General features: G+C 38.1%; 2 protein-coding genes across 11 annotated transcripts in view; one reads left to right on the top strand and one right to left on the bottom strand.

The window, feature by feature from the left end:
• On the top strand, window positions 1-4,728 carry LOC124304077 (SID1 transmembrane family member 1-like). Of its 2 annotated transcripts, none has more exons than XM_046762066.1 (10): window positions 1-262; window positions 610-803; window positions 928-1,229; window positions 1,372-1,522; window positions 1,968-2,051; window positions 2,188-2,505; window positions 2,591-3,176; window positions 3,356-3,624; window positions 3,749-3,958; window positions 4,127-4,728. In XM_046762066.1, exons 2-10 carry the CDS (start codon window positions 627-629, stop codon window positions 4,412-4,414), a joined length of 2,385 nt encoding a protein of 794 aa, XP_046618022.1. In that variant the 5' UTR covers window positions 1-262; window positions 610-626; the 3' UTR covers window positions 4,415-4,728. The 2 variants fall into 2 exon arrangements, with proteins under 2 accessions (XP_046618022.1, XP_046618023.1); XM_046762067.1 differs by having other exon boundaries at window positions 8-262; window positions 2,591-3,140.
• The window catches only part of LOC124304073 (acetyl-CoA carboxylase), a 24,286-nt gene continuing 5,444 nt past the window's right edge, over window positions 4,223-23,064 (bottom strand). For 5 of the 9 annotated variants that reach the window (XM_046762045.1, XM_046762039.1, XM_046762042.1 and 2 more), the window contains exons 2-17: window positions 20,674-20,989; window positions 13,987-14,110; window positions 13,003-13,333; window positions 12,579-12,876; window positions 12,146-12,359; window positions 11,677-12,010; window positions 11,092-11,552; window positions 8,864-10,999; window positions 8,422-8,727; window positions 7,932-8,292; window positions 7,510-7,826; window positions 7,118-7,369; window positions 6,519-6,968; window positions 6,143-6,422; window positions 5,784-6,064; window positions 4,223-5,662 (exon numbers count right to left, since the gene is read on the bottom strand). In XM_046762045.1, the coding sequence (XP_046618001.1) occupies window positions 5,048-5,662; window positions 5,784-6,064; window positions 6,143-6,422; window positions 6,519-6,968; window positions 7,118-7,369; window positions 7,510-7,826; window positions 7,932-8,292; window positions 8,422-8,727; window positions 8,864-10,999; window positions 11,092-11,552; window positions 11,677-12,010; window positions 12,146-12,359; window positions 12,579-12,876; window positions 13,003-13,333; window positions 13,987-14,110; window positions 20,674-20,828 (6,915 nt within the window). In that variant the 5' untranslated portion in view covers window positions 20,829-20,989 and the 3' untranslated portion in view covers window positions 4,223-5,047. Of the gene's footprint in view, window positions 5,663-5,783; window positions 6,065-6,142; window positions 6,423-6,518; window positions 6,969-7,117; window positions 7,370-7,509; window positions 7,827-7,931; window positions 8,293-8,421; window positions 8,728-8,863; window positions 11,000-11,091; window positions 11,553-11,676; window positions 12,011-12,145; window positions 12,360-12,578; window positions 12,877-13,002; window positions 13,334-13,573; window positions 13,676-13,986; window positions 14,111-15,394; window positions 16,537-20,673; window positions 20,990-21,560; window positions 21,604-23,064 lie in introns of those variants that run through there. The other 4 variants (XM_046762043.1, XM_046762044.1, XM_046762048.1 and 1 more) reach the window with 4 other exon arrangements.

The following is a 23,064-nucleotide window of genomic DNA, read 5'->3' on the forward strand; positions in this document are numbered from 1 at the left end:
TGGCGTTAATAGTCATATGATACGATAATATGTATTAACATGGAATGATCGCACGCTACGTTACTAATAGTTATCGCCTGTGACTAACAACGCATATGAATGTCACTCACGGCATTTGCAATCAGTAGCGTTACAACAAGCGGGTAGTGTTGTGTTTGTCGGACGTTTTTTATGTAAATAAATAATAGTTTTCATGGTGAAGTTTAATACACTTACCGATTACGAAAGAAATAAATCTATGATCTGGTGACATTAATTAACGGTATGTAGTGATTTATTTTACCACAATGAAAAATATATCAGATTCTATTCTTCGTCATACACTAATTTATCTTATCAGTTTTTAAACTTTAAGTACAAAAAATCTGATTTCATCATCATTCGATTTATTTCATTTATATTATTGTCTGAATGCATACTTAAACGTACCGCATCTAAAAATCTCTGTCTTTTAAGTCCCACTGGACATTCCACTCTTCATATTGTAAGAGAATAAAAAAAAAAATGGTATTTACCGGAAAAATTTAATCTGCTTTGTTGCAGCCATAACTTCTCCTGTAGCATGGTTTCAAAGAATTGTTTATTGAATTACTTTACTTTATTTTCAAGGTGAAAACACTGTCATTATGCAGAGTATTGGTATATTTCTCGTGGTGCCGCTACTCCTCATAAATTTCAGCCAAGCCTCATCTCCAACACTTCCATCACTACAACCTATTGTCATTAATGGCAATTATTCAACAACTTATACGAGGGAAATAAACACTTACATTGAATATGTGTTTGTGTACAGTGAAAGCAATGTAATTATTCTGTATATTGAATTCAGTATTGTAGAAAATCAGAATTTTTATTACTTCACACATACAGTAAAGAATGTACCAATTGTACTGTTCATATTTTGTAACAAAATTTCACTGGTTGTAGATAACATCTTTAGATGGTGCTCGTATAACAGTTCAGAGCAATGCCAACAGCAGTCTTCCTTTAATTGTTGTCGTTCGTCAACAAAAGGGAATCTTGTCTTGGCAAATTCCCCTGTTTGTTAAAACTGTCGATGATGTTCTCAAATACAACACAACAAGTCGAACATTGTGTCCAACAAATGATTATCAAAGATTGGGCTCTAAAGACCAAAATGAATTCGTAACTGTTAGTATTTCGACTGCAAGTATATCAAACATCAGCTTCAGCATGAGTGTCTTTCCATCTAATGACTTCTATATGCAGTAAGTTATAAATTATTTTATATAATTGTAACATCTTGCCATAACTACCTTTGTTCCTTGTTAACACCTGATAGAGGGTTTGATCATATTTGCGTTAGAAAACCATTGAAATAATAACAAAGTGAAACAATTTTAATTTTAGCCCTGGAGAGATTAGAAATGTAATTATCTCCCCGGCAGAACCAATTTATTATGGGTTCAAATTTTCTGGAGAAATGGAAAGTTCTTCGGTATTGATGCAAGTGGAGTCTGATAGCGATACCTGCATGACAGTCTCCATTCAGAATATTTCAGTGAGTGCACTCCATTAAAGGCATGTTTTTTTTTAATTAATTTGGATGTGGATCATTTACCTTCAGCTCAAAAAATTTTATATGATTTTGGACTTGATATGTAATCTGTATAAACAGGCATAGTGGAACCTCGTTATTGCACAGCTGACCTGAGTGTCTGTCTTATAGCGAAGATCTTACTCTTCTGCAGTTCATTCGGGAGCAGAAGTATGTAGTCACTGTAGTAGCCATGCTATGGCCCAGCTAGCAAGGGACTTGCATCTATCCCATATAATGTGCGAGAACACCTTGTCAGAAGAAGGAGGTCGCTCAGCTGCGTAGGGGAGAATTGTTTTAAACTAGGATGCGTAATAACGAGGTCCCAATCTCCTAAGAATTTTTAGTCGTAGAAAAATAAGCATGAGGTTGTGAACTTCCTTTTAAATAGTGAGATTTTATTTTCTAGTGTCCGGTATTTGATCTGGAAAGAAACATTCAGTTCTCTGGATACTGGCAAACAGTGAGCCGAAAAGGTGGCATCACCATACCGGTGAGCATTGTAATTTCTATATGCAGAATTATTTAATGTCTTAGTCGTACATTGAACTGGTATTCTGAAAAAATTATCCAGACGCATTTATCAACCTTGTCTCTAGTTCAGATATAATAATGAGTTATATTTTCAGAGAGAAAGGTATCCGCGTGGCTTCTTTGTAGTTTTGGTAGTAAAAGGAGATGACAGTGACTGTAAGGGAAATCAAGTGCAGAGTCATCCAGGAACTAAAAAAGTGTCATTATCCATAGAACCAAGCATAACAAAACAGGACTATATATTTGCTTCCTCCATAGTTGTATCAGTTTTAATAGGATTTTGCATTTTCTATATCATCGGAGTTATTGCATTCAGGATCAGAGAGGGTAGAATGTTAAGAGAACAACTACTATCCGATCAAGACGAAGCAGAGCGAACACACAGTACCGAGGGTCCATCTTCAATGGGCGAGGTAACATACAATAAATAAAGTTAGTGTAAACTGTCATCTGGTTGTTGCCATCAAATAATTTTCAAAAGGTATTTAAAACTTTCAGCTCGGCCCTAGTCAATGGGCTTCCATAGACGAAGACTCTTCTTTGGATGAAGATGACATAGATATGTTGGAGGACGCACTTTCTGACAAAGAAATTATAAGAACTAGACGAGTGCTCTCAGTTTGTGATCTTGCTCGAAAAGATCCTCGAATTTTGAGGCATAAATCTCGTTTGTACGTATATTATCTCGGTACTATAGCCGTATTTTATACGCTACCAGTTATTCAATTGGTTGTGACCTACCAGCAAGTTCTGCATGTGACTGGCAATCAAGATTTGTGCTACTACAATTTTTTGTGCGCGCATCCTCTGGGACTGTTGTCGGACTTCAATCATGTCTTTTCGAACTTAGGATACGTGATTCTAGGCTTATTGTTTATACTTCTTACCTATGTCAGAGAACATAGAGAAACAAATGAAGAAAGAAATAAAAGTTTTGGCATACCGCAACATTATGGGTTGTTCTATGCTATGGGTGCTGCCCTTATTATGGAAGGCGTTTTATCAGGCAGTTATCACGTCTGCCCGAATCACAGCAATTTCCAATTCGGTACGTTTGTATCAATCGACGGAAATTATATTTCAGGCCAGCTTTCAAAACTGAGATTTGGAATTTGATAAACTTTCATGTTTCCTACAAACAAAATTCAATATCGATTTTCTGGGTTATTACAAAATAATTTTAACTTCGTATCAGGCCTCACAATCATACGCGATAAAAGAAAACTTCTTAATATATGCTATCATAATTGTCTTTATTTTTAGACACAAGTTTCATGTATATAATGGCGGTTCTCTGCATGGTGAAGATCTATCAGACGCGACATCCTGACATCAATGCACGAGCCCCGGTTACATTTGGTGTTCTAGCATTTGCTATTTTCCTAGGTTTAATCGGGGTTCTAGATGGTTCGAAATATTTTTGGATAATATTTACAATCATACATCTTACCGCTTGCTTAGCTCTGACGGCACAGATTTATTACATGGGTCGATGGAGATTTGATAGAGGACTACCTCTGAGAGTTTTTGTGGTAAGAAATAATCAAATTAGAAGATTGCTAAATAAATACAAAGTTCGTTTGAAATTTTATATGGTTTAGTTTAACACGGATATATGTGTCACAATAAGTTAATATTATAACACTTTCTGATCAGATAATGAGACACGATGCTCGTGCTGGCGTCACGAATTTGCTACGGCCAGTATATGGTGGAAGATTAGTGCTATTAATTATTGCCAATGTCTGTAATGTGCTGCTGGCAGTATATGGGAATATGCATCACGATAAAGACTTTGACACTTACTTATTGGCAGTATTAATGGCTAATCTACTTCTCTACACTTTCTTCTACATTGTAATGAAGGTATGTCTTAACTCTAATATTATAATTTTGAATCCAACATGCAGTTGTCTCACCTAAGAATTGTATCATGGTGTTACTTATCGTTAATTGATAAATCTTAAACCATTAATTACAATTACCTGCTGATATACATTGAAATACGTTACAAAATATATATTTATTTTTTAGCTGTGCCACCGAGAGCGAATCTTACTACAACCTCTTATCTACATTATTCTATCTTTCTTGACTTGGGCAGCAGCCATGTACTTTTTCATTCGCAAATCAATATCCTGGGCCCTAACTCCTGCACAATCTAGAATTTATAATAAGCCGTGCGAATTGTTAAATTTTTTTGACCCGCATGATATTTGGCACTTCTTATCAGCTTTAGCTATGTTCTTCTCATTTATGGTGCTATTAACATTAGATGATGATTTAGTGGACGTACATAGAAGTCAGATTCCCGTCTTTTAGAAAAAAAGGTCGTAGTTAATTGTGAACAATTATTTAAATTTATGTCAATGGACTTAGTTCCTATGCCATCGCAGCAATCACAGCAAATTGGTGCATAGATTATTCCTTTTACATTTTCGAATTTATAATTTGTATATTATCATCATTGTACATATTGTAATGAATTTATATAAGTTTTTAAAATACGGAGTTGCGCGTGACAAAACGATATTATATACAATCCGTCGTGTTGGTGATGAGTGAAGAACTAAAGAAACCAAACTTAAAAAAAAATTTTATGCGATTTTTCTAAAAATAAATATATTATCTCTTTATATTCCCAATTTTTCATATTACAATGTAGGTAATGAACACTGCCATAGCAAATATGCACATCAAGAACATGTACATTATTCCAGCACGATATTTATCATTTAAAAAATTCGACTGACTTGGAAAAATGATTTCATTTTACATATATCAGTAAATAATTACTAATTGAAATTTTCTATAAACGCTGTATTTTTTTTTTCATCTTTAGTTATAACAGTAATAACAAATAGGATGTCTTAGAAGAATATTTACAACAAATGAGTCCTAAAAGTGTTACATACACCAGGTATGTGGCTATTTTAAATATGTGACATGGATTGACTATGACGAAGCACTAGAATCATTGTGATGTTCTTCTCCAGACGTTTCAAGCTGTGAGAGAGTTCGCAGAAGTTCGGCACGTTCACCAGCTTGCAGTCTGTGCGCGATTTCTATAACTGCATCTAATCTCACGTCTGGACAACATTCAAGGGCCTCCTTAACCCGAGTGAGAACCGCGTTCCTCCGTACGCAATTAATATTACGGCTTAGAACACTGCCTTCAGTTTCATTCTGGCTTATTAACCACTTGGCTACAGCCTCATCCTGGTCCCACAGATAAGACTCTGTAGCACCTCTGTCTTCTACGAACCAGCGTCTCAGCATAGAAACTACTGTTCCAACACCCAAGCTAGGCTGTGTTGACAAGACATCGTTTATGGCATCACACTCCAGGAGTTTACGTCTGAGTCTCCAATATAACATGCGGCGTGCTGTTTTCCATGGAATTATTTCACTAATGACACCCTTCTCCAACATTCTTTCAGGAGTATCATGAAGATCGGCAAAGTGAACAGCGACTTGGTGATACATGGGATCCAAGATCTGTTCTCTTTTCCGGATTTCGCTTTCCAGGTTAGCACGTTCTTCAGCGGAGGTTGAACTCGATATTTTTTCCTGAATTGACATGGTAAGGTTGAAGATCAATATTCATGGTTGGACGTAAGCATTGAAAAATCATTGTCAGTTACATTGCTCAAGACTTGTGAAATTGCTAAACGTAAATATTTTTAAATACCTTGAAGTTACGTATGACAGGGTCAACTCTATGCATGGTTTTAATTATATCTTTGTTTCTAAATTTGATTTCGACGATTCCTTCTGGTTCTAATACACCTCCACGGCTTGTTGTGTCGGCAAACATTTCCATATGCCTGGGGTTTATAGATGGATCAACAACTGCCCATGCACCACCTCTTAGTTCTCCATTTGGAGGGATGTACACTATCACTGGTCTGGTATACTCTTTTAACGCATCAACAATGTAAGCACCAAACTTAACAACTTGCTCGTACATGTCTGTTGAACAAAACGTGAATTAATGAACATACGGAAACTTTGATAATTGTTAGTAAAAAAAACCATTCTTCAATTTACCTTTCATACCACCCGAAAAACCACGCCAGTTAGCAAAGATGAAAAGAGGCAGTTCTTCTTTGCCAAAATCACGAATAGCCTGAGCAGTTTTATATGCACTGTCTGGAAACCAGACTTGACCCGCCTGTGAAACTGTCTTTGCTTCAGAGTCCAAATTTGCGGGATCTGCTGGTAAATGCAGTTCGACAGTTCGTGTTTCTACGGCTATCACACCGCAAGGGATACCTCCAAGTCTAGCACGTCCAGTTACCACAGTTTGTGCCCAAGGCCGCATAATTTCCTACAAGTAATTGAATTGAAATTGAATTAAGTGCACGATGACGTTAATTGTAACTGCAATGGATCATAATTCGTCGCTAACGTATTCTAATCTTACCTGCCATGAACCACGATCGAAAAATCCACTTTCCCAAGCCGCAGCGTCAATGGGAGAATGTCTTCCTTCAAGCATCCACCTGGGATCATAGGGAGCCTTGGTAGGAACATATCCAATTTCTCGGTCAATTGGATCTGGATGTGGTGCAGAGAGAATAGGAAGCTGGGCTCCTTTAGATTTAGGTACATAGCTAATCCATCTGAGTACAGTGGCTATACCATCTAAATCTCTTGGTTCAGTTGCGTGTGAAACACCGTTATTGTGCATTATTTGAATTCCACCCAATTGATTATTACTAGCGTAAACCTCACGACCCAACACTGTATTCAGTGCTCTATACCCGGTTAATATAATGTGCGAGTTCTCAATTTGTATAACTCGTTGCCCAAGTCGCAATAAATAAGAACCAATACCAATTGCACGGCATGAGACAACTGATATTGTAACCACCTACAAAGCAGAAAAATTAATCCATGACATATATTATTCGTCACGGAAAAATTTTCACTAAATAATATTTAAAACAATTTTATCTACAAAAATATTGACAAAAATTTAGTCATCAACTAGGAAAGTTGGGAATATCAACAAGTACAAACCTCGTTATATGCTTGAGACGTTTCACCAGCAATCATACCAGCATATTTAAGATTTTCTACTCCCAGTCCATCATCTTTGCCTATAATATCAGTTATCTTGTAGCGAGGCTCACCATTGTCTTCAATTAATGATGCCTTAATTGAATTATGCGGTGCTAATCTAGCATAGTCGTCAGGAGTTACATAGATGTATTTGAAGCCTTTTTCAGGCTCGTTTTCATCCTCCCACGAAATTCTGAACAAGCCTTTCACCTAGTTCAACCAACGAATTATTTGGCGAAAATTTTACATTCTGATGTGTTTTCTAGGTCAGTCAATTGGTGAAATACAGCAACTAAATGCACGATAGATTCTAAAATGAATGAAATCTAAAGTAAAGTTCACGGACGTACCTCTTCAGCAAGACCAATTCTGGCACCAGAATTCGCCGAGAAGTAAATTCTTGGAATTCCAAGATCTCTAGCTGTTTCAGATGCTCTACAAAATACGAGATCTTCTTTTGGTCCAAACGAACCAATTTGGAAAGTCAAATCATTTGCAATAAGTATGATATCTCTTCCAGCTGGGTACTCTGGGGTGTAAAGTCTGAGTTTCCATGCGACCATGCCAACGTCGTTTTCACCAGGTAATCGCTTTTGTTCTACTAAATTTTCACCGTCCAAAACAAGTTCGACACAGTCCAATACCGGGCTCGGAATCTTGATATTTTCTGTTCAAGTATACGAAATTTTCACTCAAACACAAATGTGTATAATTTTTGTTCGTGGGCCAGAGTTTAAATTTTCTATTAGTAGTAGTTAACATTTCAACCAACCTGAGGTAGGTCTTTCCTCAATGTATTTCTCCCAGAACTTCTCAATTTGTTGACGGAACATATCCGGTAAATCATACACATAAGTAGTTCCCGAACTCTGTGCTTGGAACCGTTTAGCCTGGAGATAATCTTTGGTCAGGTAAGGTGTAGAAATAGGCAAACCATGCATTGGTCCTGGTCGCCAGTTCGCATTAACTGCCGTAGATCCATAAGACTCAAAACGGATAATACCAGTCTTGGGTTCCGTAGCCTCAGTATAAAGGTGTAGATCAATGCTATATCCACTATCATTTGCAATACAAAGACGAACGTTTGAAGTTGGTCTTCCTGGTGCTGGACGAATTGTCATTTTTATCTCAGCCTATGAGATAAATATGTGAATTAAATGTTTAAACATCGGATTATGTGGATAATTTGAATACACCAACTAATAACTTTTGTAATAAGATAACTAGATTTTAAAGTTTCAGTTAAATTTCTTTATACTTACTTGTCTAACTCGTAATTTCCACAGTCTAGGACCATATCTGAGCACCATGCTCGTAACACTTTCTTCAATTCTGCCTGGATCCATTATAACAGTTGGTGCAAAGTTCAAGAATATATGGTTGCAATCCGTGCGTTTTGCTAGGGGATGAGAAAAGGCTACTTCAAGCTCGTCCATTGCTTCCAATAGTACTCGTTCACCTTCGTTATGCAAGTAATCAAAGCTAGCCTCCTTTGTGATGAGATCTGAGTGACGTATAATGGAACGGATGAAGAAGCGATAGTCTGTAACTTGCTGGCCCTTGGCAACCTGGAGATACGGTAAAAAAAATTGAATTTTAATCTATAGGACCATTATCTTCAAAGGCTTGTCCAAATTCGCTAATATTATTCCATGGGAATCAAGATTTGAGTGAAGACTAATAATGAACAAAAGATCTATGCACCTTAGCTTGTCCTAAATAGAGATGCATCTTTTGATTTGATGTAGGTAAAGCTTCAAGGTCATAAGTCCGCATTCTGTTAAGTTCCAACTGGAAGGCACAGCCTGGTTCAAGATGTCTGTAAATACGATCTTCAATAAATCCGTCACGTTGTCGGAAAGTGAAAAATTTTGGAAACTGCCTCTTTTTTAGGGCAGCAAATGTCACTCTTCTGATTCCACGAGTAATTAACTCCTCTTTGTTAGTCGCGCACCAGTCTCCGAACAGTCTGGACATGACTGCGTCGTCTTGATTACCATTATCTTGTACAGCAATGCTTAATATGTGAACAGGTTCCGCAGGTATTTCACCTCCCTCAGCAATACCTGTTTCACCAGTACTCAGAGAAACATTGATCGACGTACTGTGCCGAGATTCACTTCCAGCAGTTTCTACAGCCTCGAGAACTTTGGCAGAAACTGTATTTCGGGACGACAAGTCTTCTAGCAGGTCAAGTACCTCATCAGAGTACTGGCTAAACTCTTCGAGATCTTTGAAGGCAGCCATAGCTCCTGTTCTATGATTGACAAGAGTAAGATTCTGGCGATTTGGATGATTGTTCGGCAAAAGAAATTGAAAGTGAACTAAAGGTATTTCTCCAGATAGTTCTAGGTGCTGCAGACATGCTAATTCGTAACTGATGTAAGCTCTGCGAACGTAAACTTCCAAAGCAGCATTGCAGACAGCACGGTTCGAGTGATAAAAGAAATCGTGTAGTATATCGAATATAGAAGTTTCAGAAAGTATCAGCTTCTGGAGATTCTCAGGATGAAAATCATGTCCATACATATCGACTGCAGATAAGAATATGGATTCCATCTGATTATGTCTCAGTTCGTATGCAGGTTGATGTGCTGCTATCAAGACTTGCCTAGCTCTTAGAGCCACTCTGCTGTGTTCGGTGCGATTTAAACTTGTTAATTCAGTCAGTGTACTGGCCAGCTCGTCTGTAAGCCCAGGTTCGTTAGCCCACAAGTGATCAATGAGCATAGTAACCAAGACATTTTTCTTTTGTACATGATTGTGACTGAAAATAGTAGCAGTGACCATACTCATTTCATCTTTATGCTGTTCCCTCAAAGCCGACACACACTTGTCATAATGTCCTTGTTGGAATTGGCTTTCAACTGTGTAGTACTGCCGTAGAAGTTCGTGAACCGCTGTTTTCATCCTGCCACGAATACCATTGCGATATCTTTGCACCAGTTGAACAATACCTTGAGTCGTCAAGAAGAAAACGTCTCTGTCCGTTCGTTTGGAAAGGGTGGCGGCATGTCCGTCAATTACAGACGCAATTTGCTGGCTTGGAAACTGGGCTAAAACTGAAGTGATGTTTCTTTCGTATAAGGTCATGTATTTTCTGATCTTTTTCTCTACAGATACGGGAATTCTTCCAGAGATAGTGGAGATCACTTCTTGGAGCTCTAGTAGGGGTAAGCTAGGATCGCGCAGGGAATTCATGAACTTTTCAATCAGTTCCCGGAGCCTCGGTAGATGGTAAGGATCGGGCAAACAGTATCCAGCAAGGGTATTTTCCAAAGCGCTTCTATATTTAGCGTGAAGTTGGTTGAGTTTTTCAGGAATAGCAGGCGCAATTGGTGCTGGGAATTGCCCAGTGTATTCTTGCGCTTTGCTGACTAGTGAAGGATCATCTAATTCCAAATGGGCAATCAATGTTCCTGCATCTAAGATTGCACCAGGTCGTTTAACGTAAAACAAACTACCAGCTTCTCCAGCCGTCACCGTCATAACCATCTTCATTACTTCTATTTCAGCATATGCTTGACCACGATCAATATGGCCACCATCCTCTACCAGAAAACTGATAAGTTTACCAGCTGAAGGTGATCTCAACAATGACGGATCATTATCCTTTTCAAATATACATGTCTGGTTGCCAATTACTATTCTGTACCGATCAACTTCCTCTCTCATGTAGGTCGTGAAACTTGATCCCTCCATTGAAAGTAGTAAACCTCCGTCCGAAAGTCTATGAATCTCCACTTCTTTATAGGAACCATTCATTACAAGGAAGTAGGAGTTTGGGCCTGATTTAGCTGTCTGTACTTTGTATTTGAACCCATCATTGATAAGTTCAACCTGAAAATAGTTTTGGTATTAATTTTCAGGAATTTTATTTGTATCTTTTTCATCATTAATGATTAGTAACAGATATGCAATGCAAAACTTACCTCACAAACGTTGTCCAAGTCATTGCTGGCTTGGATTTGACCCTTTTCTAAGGCTGTTTGAAAACCATTAAATGCAGCTGTGATTGTTCTATCAGCGATATGTAACGCCCCACAAGTCACGGCCAGCAAAACGTCTGGTTTATCACTTTGAACACGTTCAGCAATGAGTAAGTCAAGCCACGCGGTATCAAAGCTGTTTGACTGGAAGGATTCAGTTTCGAGAAGTGTTATGAGGTACTCTACCGTGGTTCTAAAATCACCTCTGATACTCAATTCTTTTAAAGCAACAACTAAATTTTCGCTAGCTTGATTACGGTCTTCACCCCATGAAAAACAATGACCAAATTGCGAGTCGGCAAATTCGTGCAATCCTCCAGATGCACCGACTGAAAAATATCCCCAGACGTTTTTCGACGATCTGAAATTGAGCTCTTGCACCGTTCCTGAACTTGGCTTAAATCCTGAAATGATTATAAGTTTCGTTAATGCTTGGAATTTTTAAAAAATATCTATAAATGAAAATTTGTTTTAAAAAAAGTATGAAATAATATTTGAAAAATTTATGGATGTTTACAAGCATATCACCTTCATCTGGATTTTCACTTGTGATTCTGGCAGCGATGACATGACCCCAAGGTTGTGGTTTGTGCCTTGGTTGATCGAAATCAATGGGAGTATCACCCCATGGACTTTCCCCGTACAAAAGCCGAATATCCTTTATATGATGCAAAGGCAACCCCATTGCAACTTGAAGTTGAGCGGCAGGTAAATTGACATCAGAAACCATTTCTGTGCAGGGATGTTCTACTTGTAAGCGAGGGTTTAGTTCCAAGAAATAGTAACGACCTGATGTATCGTAAAGATATTCAACTGTGCCGGCACTAACGTATCCTACCATTTTTGCCAGCCTGACAGCAGCCTAGAACATAGAAGAACGAATTCATGAATAAATTCTCGATGAGTGTAAAGCGAACAGTGTTCATTATCTTTCTGCTCTAGTTTTTCTTTTTTTTTTTTGTTCAGTCTCTGTAGTTTGAAAAGCTGAAAGCCATACTTTTTCCATTTCTTCAAAGACTTCTGGTTTAGCAATGACAGCAGGTGCTTCCTCAATGATTTTCTGATGTCTCCTTTGGATAGAACAATCACGTCCGAAGAGTGAGATAGCATTTCCATAGTTATCAGCTAATAGTTGCACTTCCAAGTGCCGAGCACATTTGGCAAGCTTCATTATGAATATGGGCGATCCTGGGATCTCTGTTTGTACTTGTCTGTAATAGAATGGTAATCGCTAATATGAATTAAAATTAAATCGCAGAGTTGCAGCATGGATAACATAGAATAATGTCAGAAATTTAATCAAAGGCATGGGAGTTGACGTACTTTAATGTAGTAATTGCTAATCCAGAAGAGTGGACAAATTTTTTAAGTAATATTTTCGACCAACTATGCAGATATCAACTAAAATTACTAACAGAAAACATTATTACCTAAATAACGAAGGTAACTCTTCAGCATTATCGACTTTACGAATACCTTTTCCACCTCCGCCTTCGCTTGCCTTTACCATTATAGGAAAACCGATTTTACTCGCAGCAGCAAGACATTCTTCCACGCTAGAGACACATCCCTTTTTAAATAATTCAGATGATATTTTTATTTTCTTTCCACTGTAGTGAGCTTTCAATTCCGAGCCAGACCATGGGAGTGTGGGTACATCTGCGGTTTGAGCAACAATACTAGAAGCAATTTTATCTCCAAGAGCCCACATCGCCCTTTCAGAAGGTCCTGTAAGATAATTGAAATAATCATGTTGTTAATAAATCAGGCCTCTAAGTTATTCGAATTGGAAAAATAATTTTAGTTGATCGTAATAGTCAGATTATTAAATAAACGCTCTTATTTTAAGCATACCGATAAATATTATGTTATTTTTGTGCAAAAGTTCAGGCAATTTTGGATTTTCCGACGCATGACCCCATCCAGCCCAGACAGCTTGTACTTGAGTACGGACCGCAATGTCGATGATCAATTCAACATTTGCATAGTTGTTATTGTTGGATCCTCCAGGCACTGGTACGTACTGATCAGCCATTTTAATGTACTCGGCATTTGCTTTCAAATCTTCCGGGGTGACCATAACTACGAAGCGAATCGCTCTCTCGTTTTTGAACATTTCGTACGACCATCGGCGAATTGATCGCATGCATTTGACCGCAGCGATTCCATTATTTGCTATGAGAACCTGAAAGAAAATAACTATGGTTAAGTTTTATATTTACGTTTCTTCTTTTCTATTCTCATTGTAGGATAACGTAAGTTGTATGCAGTACGAAACGTGTTGTAAGTTGAGTTCGAGTGTACGCAAGTCCCCCATTAACGTGAAGTTTCACTAATGAATAATTAATCCTTCCTCGTCAAAGACGTCGGTGGAAACAATTTGAAATTATAATTTCATCAGGAATTACAAATTCTGAGTACTTACACTACACCTTACATCTATTTCTATAGGCTTCAACGTTTACGTTATGCAAGAGGTTTCAGTTGACATTAATCAATTTGACTATGAGGTTTGGATACACTATTTCTGCAAAAAGTTAAAATGTTGTTTGAAAAATCTCAGATACCTATATCATTGCTAAATATACATCACCATTTCGTACTTATGCAAAAAGCTTCATGAAATTTATTTTACAAATTGGAATCATCTTAATGAACTTGTAGGTACAGCTCGAAGAGATTTATCGCGGCGAGATATAAGCTTAAGAATACCAAGTACCAATTACATAATTCGAGAGACAATAGGCGATTACATTTCGTTTACATTGAAAATATTTCACAATATTTAATGACACAAACTAAAAATTTGAGCAAAAAAAAATATGTTGTTTGACTTACTTTGTTTATCACTTGAGTTCCGCCAAATCTACGGACAAATTCTTCGGGCGTTGCAACGGTGAAATCCTTTTCTAATTGTCGACTTTGCGCTTGGATCATCACCGTGCCTTGCGACATGCTGGGCCTATGGAACAAGGAAAAAGAAGAAAGAAAAGAGGAATTATTATACGACGATCAAGAATTAATTCCTCAACACGTGAGTTAATCTGCGAACGTATAAAATCACAAATGTTATGATTATCGTGTTTAACAAATTATCATACACGCAAGTGTGCGAAAAATACTCTTTATCATAGTATTTTTTGTCCAATTGTATGTTCAAATATTGCTAACGTTTGTAACATAAATATTATTGTGAGCTATGAGATCATAGTATGTGTTTCGCGTATAAGCAACAAACCAATGAATACTGTATATACATATATATATATATATATATATATATATATATATATATATATATATATATATATATATATATATATATATATATATATATATATATATATATATATCCGTAATGAAATATATAGCTTGGTAAAATGGTCATTGAGCTCGCGAGGTGGCTTGTATTTCCTAAAATGTATCAGCAGGCACGTCGGATATTCGTATCATGTATATACGCATAACGAATTAATTCAGAACAGAGAAAGTTCCGCAAACTATACCGTTAACAAAACTGTATTTAAATCACTACGATTACATTCCATTCAGTCATCATGTACATTTACGCGTATACGATAATATGCTCGTTATTTAACGGCGGCAACGAACGATTAGATCGAAAAAAATTTTCCATCAATTATAACATTTCAATTACGACATTGGACCGTGAACCTTAATCGTCATTGTAGTTTTTTTTCCTGTCAGTACAAGGAGAATTTGAGGCTGGTCTCATGTTGTTTTTTTCAGCAGACAAACAAACAAGACGATTAAGTAGGATTGAAACGTAAAAATTTTTAGAAAAAACAAAACAATGATGGTGATCTTCTTTTACATTAAAATCGTCAGGAAAAGTGTGTGAGAAAGCAAAATGAAAAAAAAAAATAAATAAAAATGTCTATATTCCACGAACTATTTAGCTCAATAACAAGCTTTTCTTCGGCTGTTATGTTTTGAAACTTTGATGACACGATTATACACGCGAACGGGCGAGTTACGAAACGATCGTCAGCAATTGAAGTATCTGCTTACTAGACAGTGGTGTAATGGAGAAAGTGCGTAAATCAACATCCGATTGTAGGTCTAATGCTCGCTTGTCTAAGGGAATCGAGAGTCGTTGCTGAGAAAAGACTAACGACTAAGAACAATCTCTGATTAAAAAACGAGCCAAATTGTCCCGTAAATAGAAATAAAATTGTGAGATACAAGAAAATTTCTCGCTGGGTTTAAAGTAAACGTGAATTACGTCATTTTCAGCCCCTCGTCTTCCTGCTCGTCTGTTCCGTTGGAGCTTGTGCTGGTCCTGCATGTTTCGGTTGTTTCGGGTTTTTCGATCGGCATTTTGGCTACTCCTGCCAATAGGTTGTCCGAACTCTTCCAAATTGGATCCTTCTCGGTGCTATGAGCGAGGACAAATCTTTTCATACGTTTCATTTCCGTCGATTGCATCCAGCGTTTTTGTAGGGTATTATAAACCCACATTAACGGAACGAAATATAGTACTTCGGGAAAAATTTCAACGGTTTGATCGAAAATGGTTCTCAAGTCTGCGCGATTCTCTTTAAATGCATCCGCTGCCGATGATCCGAAATTATCCACTGTGATTATCGTGGAACCTTCGTTTGCACCCCAAACTAAAGTCGAGGGCTTCGTTAGTCGAGCATTTTCGTTTCAAGAAACTTGCAATGAATCAAAGGTGAATTTTCATAAACTCCGCATCCCAAAGCGGTCAATAATTTTTTACAGCGTCGAACTGAGCGTGCAGGAACTCCGCTTGTTTTTTTTTTCTCACTAGTTTTTACTAACGAGAGACTTTGCCAGGTATTTTCAACGGGTACATAGTCCAAGGTTTTTAACCTGCCGTTACGTAATACAAAGTACGTCTTGATTATAGCCTCATGTATGAATTACACTTCTACACTCAAATAGTCGTTTGGTAAAACTGATTGGTCCTTTTCGAGTATATTTTCAAATTCTGTTTTAAATCTCTTCATAAAATCATTTCCACGAAGAAAATATACCTCCAAATATGCGGCGTGATTGCTCTTTCGTTCATTACCGTTATCTCACTCCCGCCACGTAGGTAATAATAGCGAGCATTCGCGATTCAAAACTCACACCGAAGTGGTACGTAAACCAGCCGATTTTCTGTATCTGCAATGCGCAAATATTTTCACAAATTATGAGTAACAAGTTGGCCTCGTCGGTATTTTGCGAAGGTTTGATTCGCCCCTCGATCGACAAACTTTTGGGAAAGCTTCAGTTTCTCGACAATTCTTCGAGTAGACAGGCGATAAACGTTTTCGGGTTTGCGTGTAAATTTCAAAAGATCTCCGAAAGCCGCGTCCGCGCTGAACAGGTGCTCGATCCTTACTGCGAACGATGTTCACAATTCTGTAGTGAGGTTGTGGTCACTGGTGAATTTCCTTCTTCTCTGCAATGTTCCCCACTACGTGCTGCTGCATAACCACTCGGGGAAGATTCTTACGGTCGTTCATTCTTGAGCCCGATCGTGTACCCCACACTCATTCGTTTATTGTACTCGTCACAGCAGTCAGAAGTTAGCCACCGACGTCGAGAGGTCGTCGCTTTCGATTAAGCCATGTTAAACCCGTTGCTACAAAAATTTTATCGGACTTTCCGGTAATTTAATACGTATATAAATAGTGCTGTGACATATAGACGTCAATTTTTGTATATCGGTATTCGGTATTTAGTTCAAAACCGCAGTTTCTCCTTCGACGGCATCTCTCCGTGTCTCCGATCCCGTTCCAAGTTGCAAATTTAAAACGGAAAATGCAAATTGAAAATTGAAAATTCAAGCACATGCACGATAACGATGTACGGACACGCGGTAAGCGTACGATAACGTGAACATCGTGCAGATCCTGGTCAGAATTTTACCTGAAATAGTTCACCTTGCTGGTGTCTCGGTATTGAAAGCGCGCGGTCCAAAGTCTTGTTCGAGGTGAAGGGGAAAGGCATGTTATGCTCGATAATTGTACGTTGAACATTTGTAATTTGTGCAACGTAAGTACACAAGGTACGCCATACGTTATACGGCATATGTACCTGCAAAGTAGGCGAGTGCCTTTATACCTGTATCCGCTGCTAAAATCCGCACATGCAGAAAAACGTGTTTGAGACTTCGGTCGAAGACGTCACACCGATGAATATTTTGCGACCGCACCAATCGTACATTTTAATTGATATGAATCATGTCGTTTGAGAAGAAATACCCAGCGGCGAAGGAGGTGAAACCATAGCGACCGCACCATAAAACAATTTGACAAGGGACATATAGAAGAGGGCAAGTATTTCGAAACGCGAATTACTTAATTCCGTCAGGGAAGTATCAGTGAGCGGTTTGCTTCATTTTTATTTTCGTTGGATAAAAAATTAAATATTCAAATATTTTGAAAGGGTGCAGGAATTTTGTCGGAAGCTCATTTGTGTAATGTTAATAATGAATATAACCGGTGAGCCACCTGTTTGCGGTTTGTCGCCGTCATTGCAGATATTATAATATCATGCGTATTTGTTGTTAATTTCAATTTCAAGCGAAGGTCGTGGTTGACGTACGTACGCAAGTCATCGTTCAATGGTTGGCTTCGGATTCAGAAGAATTTACAGACATGAGGCGGTGTGCTAATTATCCGGATTTTTTTTCACGTCTCGCAACTACGGCTGAAAAACCCAGCTGTATTTAACGTATCTACAGATTATAAAATATGATGAGAATAAAGAAACACATACTGTTAAAAATAAATCATTTTAATTTAACGACTAATCGACGGTCTCGCAATTAATTATAATCGTAAAATGGATTGCTAAATAAACAAAAACAAGTAATTCCGGCCAATTAACAATCGCGTAGAAATGTATTTCCGATTGTTGTTTATTTACCTCGACATCGGCATCGCGGGATCCAGAAAAGTTGAAAAAATCAAGTTTTCAGCGGTTTCAATTACCTGCGTGATAATTTTAAGTCACATCTATTTTTGGCAATAATCGTTCGTATACCATCCAAGAGAAATGCACGACATGGTAAATGAAACGAATAAGAATAAAATCATTAAAGGTAATTCGCGCACGATGAAGGAATTGCCGGCGCTGAGTCAATTCAAACTGCACCGAACGCGAGGAGGATGTACGAATTCAACTAAAATTTTCACCGCGAAACTCTCTTTATAAGAGATATAATCGTACATATATATGTACGTGGTATAAATAAAAAAATAATAAGAAAGTTCAGAAAATAAATTGTTCGCTACACGTCGAAAATAGGGTCGGTCACGTGCGAATGATGCATAAAATTCTTTTTTACCTTTATCTTTTACATTTGCTTTCTCTCTCTTTCTCTCTCTCTCTCTCTCTCGCTCTCTTTCCACATTTCAGACGTGCGTGCAATACTTGATCCTGCCTACGCGCGCCTACGAGGAGCGGTGAAAAGGTTGTCATAAAAATATTGAAATATACGATAACATTAATTTGCAAATATATGCAATATATACTGCACTATCAGCTCTGGAACCGAATGGTGTCTTCTTATCGTGTATTTTATAGATATACCAATCCAGTCGAGATACCAATCGAAATTTATTGTACAAAATGTGAGAAAACCAGTCAACGTCATAAGCATATATTATATTGTGGGTGTTGCGATTTTATAATGCTTTTCTTGTATGGCAAGTGTATGAATTTTTTTTCTCCCCGTATCTACTTGCTACTGTTTCAACGAATTCGGAGAATTTTTGTATTATATCCTCAAATAAATGTCACTGCAAGAATATTTTCATGGATCACGCTGCAAGTTTTGAAAATGTCGCAAGTACACGATACAACATAGCTTCATGGGTTAAGCGAGAGAATTTCACGAGTTGACATGGAAACTTACGCGACTTGTAGAAATACAGAAGTAAGGAGGATTTTCTATACATCACAAGCCTTGAGACACGTGTTGCATAACAAATTCTCTTATATTATTGTATATACCGTACGAGACTCGTTCTTTCGCGTCATATATGAACGATACATATGCACATATTGTACGATGTGGAAATGGTCGCGGTTTTAAATTTTTATTATCTCGATCCGTGCGATTCGTGTGGAACTTTTGTTTGTCAATACATCCCTTTTTCCTGAAAGGTGTATAAATGGTAAGTACCTATGCATGTATAATATAAGGATTGCATCGTACGTAATAAGGGCTATAAGAAAGGTAACATTGTAAACAAACCCGATGGAAAGATCATAGTCACTATAATAATCATCACAAATTCGCAATTACATATTCGGCGCGAGTTTTTAAATTATAATAGCGCGACAATTAAAAAGTGGATATATTAATTAAAGCGTCTGCAGTATCTAATAATTTAATACCCATAGTAAACAGGTCTAAAATAAAAACCTAATATCCTCCGATCGAGTTTTTATCCTTATTTATTCTTCTCGAACTTGTTATGGAAATGCGCGATCGATGAGGTGAAAAAAACTTTAATGCTGTTTGTAAAGTTGCAAAATCGTAAATATGCAACACGATTTGTCGTAAATCAACTCGCCAGGAATATTGACAGAACGTGGCACGGAGAGGCGACGTAAGTGTGTCCAAAAGTTGAAACCAATTACGTAACCTTGAATACTTTGATATTTGAAAAATTCATTACAGCACGAGTGTGTGCATACAAGATACGTCGATTGACACTTTAACCACGTCCCATGGCGTTACGCAAAGCGTTTTATAAGAATTATGGGTACAACATGTATACGTACACAGCATTATCGCACAAGATGTACATATTCGCGTCGAAAAAATGATGAAGACAGAAAAAAGATAGAGTAATAAAATGTGTTCGACGGCGATTTTTTCAAAAAAATAATACGTACACTGAAATCCGGTTTCGTACAATTTCCTACCTGTGGGTAGCTTGGTAAGCGACGTAGTTCTCTCGAAAGAACGTAGTCACCTTCCGCTCCATCGGTATCGCGGAATCCCATTTCGAACTTGATGATTTCCGTTTCCATTCAGGAAACTCGGTGCTGTCGCGCGCCGTGGACATAAATATACGTGTTCGAAAAGTCGCGGGCGCAGAGTTTGACGAAGTTTTGAAAAACCGAACGATCAGGAACGAGGAGTGAACATCAAGAACAGTTACAAAGGAATTTCAATAGATAAAGATGAACATCCACCATGTCTGAATCTGGACACCCGAATGATTTCCGCAGACCTCACAGTCAGCCGATATCCAGCGACATCGGATGTTGGCCGCTCGGATTTCGTCCCAAAAGTGTTAACAACCGCTGATTGACATCTCGATGCTAGTTGAATGAGCCGAAATTTGTGTTTACTCAGAGTAAATATACGGCGACCAGTCGAGACGTTGGCATATATATGAGGATTGTGTGTGGATTTAAGTTAGTATCGGTTGATTATGATGCAGAGTAAAACTAGATGCGATGTTAAAATTCCTTCCCAAGAATGATGCAGCGCGATACAACAGCAAAAACAATAATTTTCTTAATCACCTGAGGCGTTTCCGTCGCTCGGCGAGTCCTGGAAGTATCGGTTGCATGGCGCTCGCATTGCCTTCCGATCCCGGAAATCGATCATCGATCTCCAGCTCTTCGTCCGGATCCGGATCCCCGACAACGAAGCTAACTGGCTCTCCGCTCTCGGCCATTATTTCCTGCGGCTGTTGAACGACCCCGACTTTTTCCTCTGGATATGAAACTCGGTCCTGCGGATGGTTCGGGTCCTCGTGAGAGTCCTCCGGCGGATCTCCGTTACTTTCTTGGCGAGGAGGATCAAGTGGCTGTTCTACTTCGCGTAACGAGACGCTACCTTCAAAATATAATTCGGGAACAACAGATGTCAGTTGACGATGCCGTTGGTCTCTGTGTGAGAGGGATTCTCTGACGAAGAGGGATATTTTGTACCTCGGAATTCCAGAGATTCTTTTCGGGGATCGTTAAATTGCTCGGAGAAGAGCCTCAAAGGAGCTAGGATACCGATAGCCAAATATTCCCCGAGGAATTTTACTGTCTTACGTATGACCCTGCAATACCTGGAGTCACTTGGTCGGCTCGAGATGTTGCGGTGGCATTTTCACTGTCTTAGTAAAAAATGTTAAATGGTCGCGATGAAAGAACGAAAGAAAAAAAGAAGCCCAGAGCTGACATTTTACTAATCGAAAAGTGTGTGCAGTATCGGGTGTTCCTCCAATTTTTCCAGTTAAAGAATGTAAGCAAGGACACCTTATGCAAGAATTATTTTTAAACGACGCGATCACATTTGACAGAAGTAAGAAATTAAAAAAATTAACGAGGGGCTGAATTCCCATTGCCTAAAACCAGAATGGGGATCAAAAACCTCGAAGAAGGTATACATGCATCTATATCACATTATTTATTACCGTAAGATTTACGTAAATAATAAATCATTTACGAAGCGAAAGCAATTCATCCCCTAGCGTATATTCATCATCACGTCCTGTAAGCATTCGGAGGAAACTGATCGATGTTGAAAAAAAAGGGGGAGAAAAATGCACGATCGTCTAGCGCTATGTGACGCGGTGCTTTTTACTATGGCATCACGTTGATTATCCTGCAGTAGAGTGTGTAAATAAACAATGCGTGAATAACAGTGCAATTCCTCGACTTCACTCTGGTAGTTATAAGTAGTCATGACGATTCGTTCAATGAAACTTGCGTACAATGGAAGAGCCGACAAGGAAACGAATTACTTTACTGTTCGTCGAATGATTGTTGAACGTGTGCTTGAAACGTGAATAAATGAACAAAGTTAGGTACTTGAGTAAAAGTAACGGACCTTATTTACGTCTCGTTATCGTCTTATTCTTCACCGATTAAAATAAGAAGCTTATGGAAGGAGCGGAAACCGACAACACAAAAGGTGAAGTCATTCTTCTCATCAGTTGAACTTGACCAGTGGTAACGTGATCAGTTCTGATTAAAAGATCACTTCCGACCGTAATTCTGTATTCATGTGATGAACGGACAGTCACTTTGCTGATTTTCGCTAATACACGTGCGGCGAAGATGCCGCGAACGAAAGGAGAAGGGAATTAGAAATATAAGCTTGGTGGAGAAGGTATAGTTTAAATTGATAAGTTACAGGTCAAGTGCAGCGGCTGATAAGGAGCAACCGTTGACGTAATAGCGTGAAAAAAAAAATCGAATCAGACTGCAATAAAACGGGATAAAGCTTCGTTAAGTATCGTCTAAAAAGTGTTCGAAATGAAAGTAGAAACCGTCTGTGACAGGAAATTGAGATAAGATTTTACACATCGGCATGATCAGCTGACTTTTGTAATTTTCGTGCGACGTTAACGATAACTTTTTACCGTTTTGTTTTTTTTTTTTTAATCACTAAATTAGATCCAATGCAAGAGGAATAGAAAAGATTCGATTGTAAAATTCGTTCGACAAAACACTCTACTGTAGGATAATTTTTGAGGACATTGATACAGCCCGACAGAGAAAATTATCAAGGGGGTTGTGATTATGAAATTCCTATTTTCGTTCCTATTGTACAATTTGAGAATGAAATTTCCCTGCAGGTGCGCATTATATTTTCTGACGAACCTGTAAACCCAACTAGGTAATTTTAAAACTGTACCCGCAACGATGAATGAATTGGATTTACGGGTCTTATGCGGAAATACGCGTCACTTGTAAGATCCTCTCGCTTATTTCTGCTGAACTAACGAATGAATGGGTTAATTAAAACCGGTATATTACGAATTGAGAAAAGTGTATACTGAACGGCATTTAGGAATTCTTTCACCTTCGGAATTGTCATTGGGATTTTCCAAAGGACGCGAATAACCGCATGACACCACTAAAATGCAAATTATTTTATGCTCACTCACTGAACCTGCAACCTTCGTAAGGGAA

The sequence above is a fragment of the Neodiprion virginianus genome, chromosome 4 (genome assembly GCF_021901495.1).
Source record: "Neodiprion virginianus isolate iyNeoVirg1 chromosome 4, iyNeoVirg1.1, whole genome shotgun sequence".
Classification (NCBI taxonomy): domain Eukaryota; kingdom Metazoa; phylum Arthropoda; class Insecta; order Hymenoptera; family Diprionidae; genus Neodiprion; species Neodiprion virginianus.